This window comes from Cydia pomonella, chromosome 25, assembly GCF_033807575.1.
Source record: "Cydia pomonella isolate Wapato2018A chromosome 25, ilCydPomo1, whole genome shotgun sequence".
Lineage (NCBI taxonomy): Eukaryota > Metazoa > Arthropoda > Insecta > Lepidoptera > Tortricidae > Cydia > Cydia pomonella.
In genome coordinates, this window is record NC_084727.1 from 6,431,638 (window position 1) to 6,444,066 (window position 12,429).

The 12,429-nt window shown below is 37.4% G+C and overlaps 2 protein-coding genes across 2 annotated transcripts in view; one reads left to right on the plus strand and one right to left on the minus strand.

Moving 5' to 3' along the window:
- The window catches only part of LOC133531324 (dipeptidyl peptidase 9), a 61,513-nt gene extending 53,452 nt beyond the window's left edge, over nt 1-8,061 (minus strand). Inside the window, exon 1 of the mRNA XM_061869462.1 lies at nt 7,497-8,061. Within this exon, the coding sequence (XP_061725446.1) occupies nt 7,497-7,783 (287 nt within the window). The 5' untranslated portion in view covers nt 7,784-8,061. The remainder of the gene's footprint in view (nt 1-7,496) is intronic.
- A 591-nt stretch (nt 8,062-8,652) lies between these two features.
- LOC133531355 (unextended protein-like) overlaps nt 8,653-12,429 on the plus strand; it is a 103,173-nt gene continuing 99,396 nt past the window's right edge. Inside the window, exon 1 of the mRNA XM_061869516.1 lies at nt 8,653-9,282. Coding sequence (XP_061725500.1) covers nt 8,831-9,282 — 452 coding nt within the window. The 5' untranslated portion in view covers nt 8,653-8,830. The remainder of the gene's footprint in view (nt 9,283-12,429) is intronic.

The window sequence follows — 12,429 nt, forward strand, 5'->3', positions numbered from 1 at the left end:
GTGAATTCTTATTAGTACAAGATATTTCGTATTAGTAAAGAAGTAACATTCGAACCGCCATACTAGATCATAAAGGGACCCACTGACTGATTACCAGATGGCCTACCGCGAAAACCGAAATTCGCAAATTGCGGGGATCTTTCTCTTTTACTCTCACTAAGACGTAATTAGAGTGACAGAGAAAAATGCCCGCAATTGACGAATTTCGATTTTCGCGGTAGGCCCTCAGATCAGCGGACGATATTGGCCTGTCAGTTATTCGCGATTGTCAGCTTTTGCGAATAACTGACAGGCAGATATCGTCCGGCGAACTGGTAATCAGTGGGCTCCTTTCGATACTTTACAGTATATAATAAGTAAATTTTCTTTATCATGCACCATTCAGTTAAAAATATATAAAATATAGTTTTAAATATAAATAGTTTATTAATAAAATTAACTGTCATGTTCATATCAAACTCCAATGACCATAGTTCAGCACCTGAAGGTTGTCTGAAAGTGATCATTATTAAATGATAAGACAGTTTCTTATCTTTTTGTACCTTTGATCATAGTAATTAGCAGTAATAGTTATTTGTTTTAAAAGGGGGCAAGTATGTATGTATGTATATATGTATATCGCACGTGAGATTTCAAATTTGAAATAATCGTTCAATGAATGAATGAATGAATATGTTAAATGTAAAAAAACTTTGCTCCAGAGTGTAACACAAAATTTATCACCAAACCAATGCGAGAAAAATACTAACTGTAAAACATTACAAATTGAATTTAAATGAACGTTAGTAAATATCTATCATTCAAAATCTTATACCTTTAAACGAGCAATTCTTGTATATATATAAATATATATATTTCCGGGATCTCGGAAACGGCTCTAATGATTTTTCTGAATTTTGGTATATGGGGGTTTTTGGGGGTAAACAATCGATCTAGATTAGTCTTATGTTTGGGAAAACGCGTGTTTTCGAGTTTTCATGCGTTTTTCTTTCGACGCAGAATATGGTCGCTAATTTCGTGTTGCCAGCCACTGTCCGTCTGGTCCAGCGGGTTAAGACGGGTTCGAATCTCGCCCGGTGACTAACTTTTGTTTTTTTTTTTATATGTTCAATTTTATATATAATTTTTTAAGTTTTATTGTTTTAGACAAGTTTAATTTAGGAAAAAAATGTAGTTAAGATTATCACCTATACACCACCATATTACAATAAATAGTTATAACCGAGCAACGCTCGGTCGCCCAGGTACTCATTACTTAAAAGTTAATTATATCAGCCAATGTAAGAAAACCACTAAAAACTTGCATCAGGTTAATGGCACAACCAACATTTGGAGCATTCAACGGGCTGTCCCATACGGGCCCATTTTATTTCCTGTTGCGTTTTTTTTTCGGCGTTTAAGTCGGGCGATTATTTCTCTGTGCGTATTTTTGTCTATTACTCACAGAAAAGGAAACTCTAGTACCTGCAAATCTTCAGGAAATTCGCGTTTGTACAGGAAAACGGTAGACAATTTCATTGAATGACCCTATTTTGTATCTTACTTAGGCAACTCAGCAAGCTTCGTTAAACACGGTACTCGACTGAAAAGCTCTCTATTATATCACAATTGTATAAAATACTATTGTAAAACTTGACAATTTAAAAGTGCTTGTTGCTAGGCCTATTTGAATAAAGGATATATTGACTAAGTATAGAGCTGTCCCGCACACTGAAGAGACGTATCGGTTTTGGCAGGTTTCGGCATAAAAATCATGTTTCGGCCGAAGGTTCGATATCGGTCAAAAAACTGCCGAACCTTTCGGCCGCGCCAACACTGTACTGAAAATAAGTTTCTGTAAAAAAATATTTTTTTGTCTTTGACACAATTCTAAAACCCCCAAACGTAATTAAGTTGCCTTTTTTCATCACAGACTTCCTATAACCACCTCCTGTCTCCATCATCACAGCTCGATGCTACAATAATATTGCATTGTCACTTGACTTGCATATCTATACAAATTTTCAGCTCAATCGGAAATCGGGAAGTAAGTCAAATTTAGCTTGATTTGACACTAACAAAATAACATACATACCATCCATAACGAAAAGCCATCAACATTGTTTTCAACAATTTTAACACATCTATAAAAGTTTCGGTTTCAGCCGAAGCCGAAACTGAGTCAAAACCGAAGCTTCGGTTTCGGCAAAAAATCCGGATTCGATCGAACATAAGGAATTCGCAATAGTGTGATAGCGTAACGTACAATTTAACGAATCAGATTACACGATGGCCCCAAGGTGGCTAAGGTCAATGCCCTGATAATCATCGTGTAACATGCATGTTTATAAATAAATTATATCTGAGAGTTTTTTTGTTATGACTCTAGTTCTGAGTAATCATTGGAAATCTCTGTATGTGTATTAGCTTTACTAAGGTAATAGGAAAAATAAATAAAATAATAAATATTACGGACAATCTTACACAAATCAACTTAGCCACAAACTAAGCAAAGCTTGTACGGTCACGTCTGAAAATATCGATACGGACACAGTGCCAAAAATATGTATACACTACCTTAATATATAAGAAATAAGGTCGTGTATACATATTTTTGGCACTTTTTCCGTATCGATATTTTCAGACGTGACTGTACTGCGGGTACTAGGCGACAATATGCATATTAAATTATTTTTTTACAAGCAAAAACGTCTGCGAACGATGCTGTTAAGCTTAGAATAATATAAAAAGCTATAGTTATTTTGCTGGCTACGGATGAGGTCTTGGTGGGTCAGTTGGCAGAGCAATGGAGTATCGATCCAGAGACCGTTAGTTCAAGTCTCACCTAAGGCAGTAATTTTTCCACTGTTAAATTTATTCTAAGCTTAATAAATAGCATTGTCAGCAGTCATTTCTGCTTGTTAAAGTCTAATTTAGTATGGGTAGCACATCGTAACTGGTAAATTTTCAATATGACTTGGAATCCCGGTGGCTGTTTAAGAAGTGTAACGCTCTTACGGTAGGTACTCACTAAAATCATTCTTGCTTTGTTCAGTATGGCTCTGAACTTGTGGAAGTAATTAGTGAGTTTTGGCTGACATCTGATGAAATATTGACACAAATAAATGTCCTTTCACCAGGCTTCGAACCCGACCTGCCAAGGCAGGGTCACTGCCAACTAGGTTTGTATATCACTATTATACTCAAGAGCAATAAAATGGTTCACATAGTAGGAATTTCCGTACATTTTCATTGTTTATAGTTGTTGCGAATGCAACTTATTATTGTATAAAATCAATGCAGTAGCTAAACGCAGCCGTCGGGCTCGGCTAGTATTCGGAGGCTTTTCAAAAGCACCAATAGGAGCGCTCCACATATTTTCTAACGCGGCCAATTAGAAGCATCTAAATTTAAACCACTTTTTGTACTGAACATATATTGCAAATACCTCTTTCATCATCCTCCATACTATCAACACCCACTTTCTACATTGAACCGTTTTGGCAAGAACCCTAAACCAGTATCTTTTGGAAGATTATACTTCACTTTATTATCAATCGAAGTTTTATTTAAGTCGTTGAGATCCTGACCTGCATGGCGGCTACAATAGTATATATTACAGATTTGTATTTGTAAGAATTACACAAGAACCCAAGCTGACCGAAGACTGGAGTTAGTGGAAGAAAATGGTTCGAGCCCTACACCACAGCAGGGGGTAACAGGATGGAAAGGAGAAGAACACAAGAACAATAATTATTAATAACACTGAGTTAGAGTACAAAAAAAATATTTTTAACCCTACAATTCTCTGGATTGAGCGCCAAACGGAGCCCAGGCTCCATGAGCCATGGCAAAAAAAGGCCAAAATAATAAAATTAGTAAGAAAGAGGAGTAAATTACAATTTTTAAGCACTCTTATTATGTAAACAGTTGCAGCACCAAATGACACATATAAATATGTTAATATCACTTTCTTTTGTGCTGAGAGTGATGTAAGCAATTTAAAATTCAAAACAGGCAATTACAGACATAATTGTTAATTTGGTATTGTTTCACTGTGGTCGTTAATATTAGCAAAGTAACCTCATTAATTAGTAGTACAGAGGTGTAAGTTGGGGACCGGGAATCCGGGAACAATTGGAAAAGTTCCTGGATTCCCAGAAGAAAAATTCAGTTTGGAAACGGTGAATTTCGATACATAAATATCAGAAGTTACAGAGTTTTAAATTTTAGTAATTTCATAATTTTGTAAACATTCCAATGGCAACTCAGTAACTATTAGTAGATATTTTCTACTTCTTAAAATTGTCTGGTAGAGATCACTTTCTAGAGCTAAAATATCCAATTGTAACAAATAATGTGCTTTTTTAATATTTCGTTTTAAGGTGTGAAATAATTACATTTAAGACAGCTTCCTAGCCTAGTTGGTAGTGAACCTGCCTTACGAAGGAAGAGTTCCTGAGTAGTGATGGGCAGCTTGTAAGTTTCCAAAGTGAAACTTACACTTAAATTTCATGTAAGTTACTGTAAGTTTCAAATGGAATATTTCGCTTATATTTCTTTCAATCTTTCTTAATTTTCGAGTTTTTAGCGATCAGACGCGGCGGGGAGACTTTGCTATATAATATATTTAGACAAAGAATTTGTTAAAGATCTGCCTGCTTTACTGTCTCATAATTGTTCACAATTTTTTTTATTGGAATGATCATCATGCCAAATAGAATAAAACGTCAAGCGGAGTCTATAATGCTCAATAAAGACATTACGAATATTATGGTGTATTAGGATAACGAATAAGAAAGAGTAAAATGAAATTTCATATATGAGAGATTAAAATGAAATAATTGTCTAATACAGGGGTTCCCAATCTTTTTCAACATGCGGCGCAGTTACAAGGTTAGTATTTTGCAACGGCGCCCTTGTAAATTTAAAATCACGGCGCTATATTATTTACCGATGCGAGCGCTCAAATAGGTACCCGCGAATATTTGTGGTTTCGGATAGTGATAGAACTCACGGCGCCCCTCTTTACTTTCTACGGCGCACCAGGGCGCCGCGGCGCACACTTTGGGAACCCCTGGTCTAATATACACATACGAAGCAAAACAAATAGCAAATATGCTTAAAAAATTGAAAAAAAAGGAAAAAAGGCGCAGCGTAGCGTGGACTTGAACTTAGTCCATTGTGTGCGATTACCCCTTAACCACGCGGCTACTGTCATATGTTCTCGAATTTTCCGATCACAATCCGTCCAACTGATGAAGTCAGCAGTAGCGGAAAAGTTGCATGAAATTTAAGTGAAATTTATGCGGTAACATTTTGTATCAGAAACCTTTCTTGTCAATTATGTAATTTTCAAAAGTTGAAATATGTCACCGTTAAGGAACTACGAGAAATGTTTCAGAAATTGTCCATCGCTAGTCCTGAGTTTGAATCCTGCTAAAGGTGTTTTTGTGTGCATTTCAGATGCTGAACTTGTTCCTGAGTTATAGAGGTTTCCTATAAAAGTTGGCATCCATTATTTGACGTGTGCGAGGGACTGGCAACAGTATCCTGCAGATGACCACAGATAGGCCGTCTGTGGCAGCTCCATGGATCTGCTTGTTACGAGGAGGTCAAGGGATCCATGAGGCTGTGGAGGGGATTGGGGGATCTAATATTTTTTAAGTGTTATACATTTTTATTTTATTAATTGAATCTTCTGTGCTTTGTTTTTATTATTTATTTATTTATTATTATAGCCTTCTTGTCATGACACCCAAATGCTGTTTATTTGTTTCTTCCCTGATGTGTTGTTAAATGTATTGGGTGCCCGCTTGCCAGTCAGCATAGGCCTCCTCCAGCCTTCTCCATTCCTCCTCCTTCTCTGGCAACCCTGCTCCATGTGGCACCAGCAACAGGTCTGATGTTGTCATCCCATCGTTTGAACTGCCTTCCTCTTTTCCTTTTACAGCCTCTTGGGTACCACTGGATCACCTTTTTACTCCATTTATTATTCCTCTACTGGTATGACCTGACCACTTCCATTTCTACCTTCTAATTCTTGTTACAATGTTGTGCATCTTGGTTCTGCTTCTTATCACCTGGTTCCTTATCCGATCAGCTTTTCTTATTCCTAGCATGCTTCGTTCCATGGAAACTTGGCAGATATGTATCTTGTTCATTTGGCATTTGGTGAGGGCCCAGGTTTAGCTTCCGTACATAAGTATTGCCTGTGCTTTGTTAGATTTCTTTATAAAAAAGTCTAACATAGCTCTTAAGTGTTACTAAACATAATATGGAACCTGATGTATTGTGATACAAATGTTTTTATTTAATAAGTATTTTTATAAATAATATTATAGGGACATTCTTACACAAATTGATTAAGTCCCACAGTAAGCTCAAGAAGGCTTGTGTTGTGGGTACTCAAACAATGGTATATATAATATACAAATACGTTATACATAGAACATCCATGACTCAGGAACAAATACCTGTGTTCATCACACAAATAAATGTCCTTACCAGGATTCAAACCCAGGACCATCAGCTTCATAGGCAGGGTCACTACCCGCTAGACCAGATCAGTCATCATTTTATATTCATATTGTCATCTAGTACCCACTACATAAGCCTTATTGAGCTTATTGTGAGACTGGGTCAGTCTGAGCTAGATTGTTTTATATAATATTATATAAAAAAAAAATTATACTATGTGGTGGCAAATGAGCATATGGCCCACCTGATGGTAAGCAGCAGTATTTTTATATTAAAGGGAGAAAATGGAAAAAGTTATACTTCTGGCAGGACTTGAACCCGCAACCGGAAGCATACCTTTTTCAATTTTTTCCTTTAATATAAAATTGAAGTATTGCTTGTTAAAAAATTACTTTTATATTTTATTTATTGATTATACCTACCTACACTTTGAGAAATTGATTTGACAAAGCCTGTGGCTGATTATCACTGATGTAGATTAGATTGGTTGACTGATGCGTTGGGCGGACAGAATAACTTCAGGGACAAAAACCACATTTCAGGCTAGCATGAACCAGACCCAAGATAGAGCGGCTTGGAGAGCACGGGTAAAGAGTGTCCACAGTTGTCACATCCCTCAGCCATGGGGATATCACAAGGAAGAAGAAGATTGGATTGGCTTGGGTTTTTTTGCAGATTCCGTTTAGAACCTACGCTTTTGAAGAAGCCTGTGATGTGGATTTAGATGATGGTTGTGTTTTAGTACTTATGTTTCCGTTTAATAAATTATGAATTACTTAATATTAAACAGGAAATGAAAATCTTAACAAGGACAAATTCCTTATTAATGTGGTTAAAACTGCTGATTGCTAAAATCAAAAGGTACCTATGGGTATAAATCTGGGAGTTTACCTTCATCAGGACACAGTAAATAACAGTTAACTTATAACTAAACTCAAAGATTAGCAATGAAAAACGACCCAGCACACAAAACCCCAATTCGAACACACGATTTAAAAACGGTCTTATTAGAAATAGAATAGAATATAATATAGTACCTGGTGTTATTGGCATGAGGAGATGGAGTCACATCAGTGTATAGCAAAGTAATCTCCCAACCGTTCTGCGGCGTCCTCAGAAAGTAGATCCTGGTCTTCCCGTTACCAAGTTTCCGAAAGGAAATAGCCATAGGGACCATCATGGAAAGAGAAGACAACTCCTTCCTCAAGTCATGTACAGCTTGTCTTACTTCGGACCAGGTGTATCTTTTTGACGGAACTCTGACAAATTCACCCGCTGCAGCCCCGTCCCCAGCTTCCCGCACTTCCATTTTGTCAGTTTCCATGAGAAAACCCAACAAAATATTAATTTATTCACAGCTACAAATCATGATGATATAACAAAAACTCAAACAAAGAAGACTACCACGCTTCCGTGTTGTTGACACGGCGATAAGTCAATTAAACTAATTTGAAGACTACTTAAACAGCGTAACAATCATTATAAATAGTAATTAGGTGATAATTGATTAATATTTGTCTAAAATTGAGCCAACACACTCGTTTTTTGACGGCCAAAATCTTCCGGTGTCTTCAATTCAAGACAGCCAACTTGAAGAGCATTTGACAGTTTGACAATGACTTGCCAGCGTATAAACTTAGTACTCCTGAGAACTCTCAGAGTCTTAAATGGTCTTAAAGGAAATTATTTGTAAAAACTTAAAAGATATCTCATGAAACAGGTTTTCACATCACACAAATTAGGCAGATATGAGATTTTACTTATCGAAATTTAAAGATCCTGATTTGTATTTATACCACAAACTATATTTTCTTAAATATTTCTTCCTGGCAATTTATTAACTCTGTGTGTGTTCAAAAATCAAACTTCAGTTTATTTTTATATTTAAATAACGTACAATTAAGAAACGAATAATTTACAAAACATAGGAAAGTACATTAAAATACAAATCTCCTATTTAAAGTCTGTTACGTCTCCATAAGTTTGCAAATTCACTTATGTGGTATTATTATAATTAAAGATAAGTTATCATTTTCGAACGGCTCTCAATGCATTGACGTTTCTTAGTATACCCTCATCAAAAAATATATTTTTTTAACTTTTACCTTACCTTATAAAATAAAAAAAGGAAACGAAACTAATAATTGTTTTATAAAATGTACTTAAAATATATCCAAATAGCTACATAAATAATGAAATCAAACAAATTAAAATATTTCATTCGTCTCCGGATGTGACAAAATACTCGTAGCACTCAAGTTTTACTGCAGTTCCGGCAACAATTGCCGCCTAACTGTCAAGAGAGGAAAACATGTCGTTATAGCTATATGCGTTTGCATATCTTATTTTTCGCGTTTACGCCTTCGTAAAAATGGTTTTAATACCAAAAGTGTTACGGACTTGTGGTTTAATATTGTGTATATTAGTAAATGCGCACGCTTTGGTAAATGCACCTACGAAACAATGGATAATGTCGTTTAAAGTGGTAGAAAAATCGTGCGTAGAAAACAAATGTAAATATTTATTAAATGTGCGTGGTGGTGAGTTTTTGGGGCATTATTCATGGAGATTAACCCCTAATGAAGGCTTGCGAGGTGGTAGCTGTGATGTGATTAGTTCTAATTACGAATTGCGTAAAGTTAAGAGTGAAGAATGGAGAACTGAGATAGAAGTGACCATTCCTCATGTTGACGGGAAAATATACTTTTGCCTGCATGATTCGGAGGGGAAATTTCGTCCGTTTGGTGGAGAATGGGTGCACCAAGGCACCGAATTGTTTTTGGATCCCAGAGGCGACGAAGCGTCGCGCATCGTCGCAATATCGTAAGTTTAGTATTTTATTTATTTTAAAACATGGTTGAATGACTGCTAATTCAATTAATCACAGAAAATAGTTTTGCTTCGAATAACACTTCTGCTTCTTAAGGTTTTTAAAGTCACATCAGTGAAGTAATTTTTTAAAGAAACAAATTTCTGCATTAATCCAATGTTTCAGTCTTGTTTGTCTCTCTTCTACTCTCTCTCAATCTTAAAGTTTTCTTCTATTCCTTTGACTTAGTTGAATTGGTATGAATTTAAAGAAACATGATCTGCAGTATAGGGTCATTGCGCTAGTTTCCTTCCAGGCTCTAGTTTTTGTCCACTTGCTGGAGTTTATTATTATTTAGCCCTTTGTTCTGAACATGATTGTTCTTTTTGATAGTAAGTCTTGAATAGTCATATAAAGTCTCTTAGTTCAGTGTGCCTGTCGGCAAAGGCCTCCTCCAGTATCTTTTCTCTCTTGCCTTTAAAATAAAATAAAAATACGACCTGCCTGTAAAATACGACTTAAAAACAAAGCATTAAGGAAACAAGGGCACTGCCGATTGACCTATTTGAAACGCGTAGGAAGCGTGTCTAGCGAATGACTCGGAACGTGGGTTATGGAGGGTGGGTTTAGGCTTTGCTTTCTTTTGCTCGTATCTTGTCTAAACAAATGGCTACAATGGCTCTGTTCTGTGAGCTGTAGACATATTTTATTTATTAGGAAAAGGTAAACATTTGGACACAATCTCACCTGATGGTAAGTGCCGATGCAGTCTAGGATGGCACATGCTTACCCTAGGGTGTCTATTCACTCTCATTCTTTTGCAGTTAGCTTTAAATATGTAAAAATAAAAAGTAAGGTCAAGGAGGGAACAGTGGCTCGGTAGAAAAAAGCCGGGTGCAGTGGCTCACTCAACTTAATATCAACACGAGAAAGGTATTTACGATATTTGGGCGACTGAGCTACTGTTCAAGCTGAGCCACTGTTTCCACCTTACTTCGTCGAGTCATTATCAAAGCGAACTCACAATCGTAAGAGTAAGACTATGTGGATAATGGGGTGCTCCGATTCGGATTTTCGTGCAAATCATGAAAATCCAAGTCCTTCAAAATCTTCATATTTTGGAGTCTTATAAAATTTTAGAAAAAAGTTTTCAAGTAAAACCTGCTTAATTTGACATATTCTGTAAGATACAATTCAATATATTATACTACTCTTTGGATACAATCATAAAAAAGTACTGTCAATTTGACATCACACCGAAGATTTTTTTTCCTGGGTACCCTTTGCTACACCCGAACCCAATATTTTGCGATGTAAATATATAAGGTAAGGTGGGGTAAGGCTATCACCGGGGCAAGAATTAACACTTAGTTACTTCTTCTGGGTATTACTCTAACCACCCTACCCCAGGGGGCAGCGGCGTAGCGTGTGTTTTTGCCGCCCGGGGCCCATCAGAAATTTGCCGCCCCGTTTATGATCAATATTTATTATTAGATAAAAAAAAGTTGACTAAAAATGGTAAAATACAACAAATAAGTTCAAAAACTGAAACTCGACTATTGAAAATAGGGCTCATACTGTCCCACTGCTGGGCAAAGGCCTCCCTCTTATTCTTCCACGTGTCCCTATCCTCGGAAGTCTCCCACCAGTCTCTGTCGAAGGCATCAAGTTCGTCCCGCCATCTCCGAAGAGGTCAACCGTGACGCCTTACAACCTGTGGGACCCAACAGGTGGCTGTTTTGGCCCACAGGTCATCCGGCATACGGCAGACGTGAAAAAATTATGAAAAAAGAAAAAAAATCTCATCTTAAATACGAAAGAAAACAGAAAATACTTTATATTTATCATGTTTTATATAAAGAAACAAAACAAAACATAATTTACTTAATACATTTTGTACACAATGTGGGAACAAGTAGGTAACCCGACAGATTTTAACGTCGCACTCCTGGTCATAAGGAGCAAAAAATGTTGCATGAGTTTTGGTTAAATTTGGCAAAAAAAAGTGTGGGTATGTTGTTTTTAATTTAAAGGGTTGGGGGTGATTTATTATAAAAATCCTGAAATACGTATCTGGGACCAACTTTTATACAATTTGCTTTTTATACTGATTCCACTAAACACGCTATATGCGGTCAAGAATACTCCTTTAAAATCTGTCAGGTTCCTCGTTCCCACGGTGTAGGTATATTCAATATTCACAAACATATTTAAAGGACAGCCGTGGTCGTATGCTGCGGTCATAAACTTTAAGGTAAAAGTAAAGTATTATTTCTGATTAGATTTTTTTCTTGCTTCATACGTCTTAGAGCGCGAATTTCAGTAGTCTGGTTTTAGTTTTTGAACGAATTTTTTATTTAATTCATTTAAGGGTTATCATTTTGTGATTCATTATTTAAATTCATTTTACATTATTTTTGTGCGAAGGCGCCTTTAGTACAGCAGCGGCAGCAGCGCACGCAAAGCGCCCAATACCTACGTCAGGCTACGCCCGATGCTTTTTACATGATTGTGACAAATACTATTACTTATTCTGTGATCGTGATTCGATGGCGTGCAGCGCGCCACGTTTATCGGGCTACGCCCGACTATTTTGGCATGAGGGCACAGGGCACTGAGGGCGCCCGGCATCCGAACGCGCGCGGCGCGCCACGTACGTCGGGCTATGTCCAGATTTTTAGTATGAAGGCGCCGATGGCACCCGGCAAAGGGCGCTGTGTTCAATTTGATGTGACGTTATTTAACATAACATATAACCAGCGGACAATCGTGTAAGATCGGCGGTGGCTCCGAACACCGCATTTCGGCAGCGATGGACCGCCCCTGGGCCTATAACTACGAAAATCGAAGTTCGTCAATTGCGGTCACTTTTCTCTGTCACTCTAATTACGTCTTAGTGAGAGAAAAATAGAAAGATCCACGCAATTCACGAATTTGGGTTTTCGCGGTAGACGCCCTGCACCGCCGCCTCGCCTCGCGCCGTTGGCTCCCGCGATGCGTTGGCGCGTTTCGTGACGCGATTTGAAAAATTTGGATTACATAATTTTATATTTTTAAATTCCGTGTTTGCCGCCCCCTCTCATGTGCCGCCCGGGGCCATGGCCCCCCTAGCCCCCCCCTCGCTACGCCACTGCCAGGGGGCCTATCGCGAAAACCAAAAT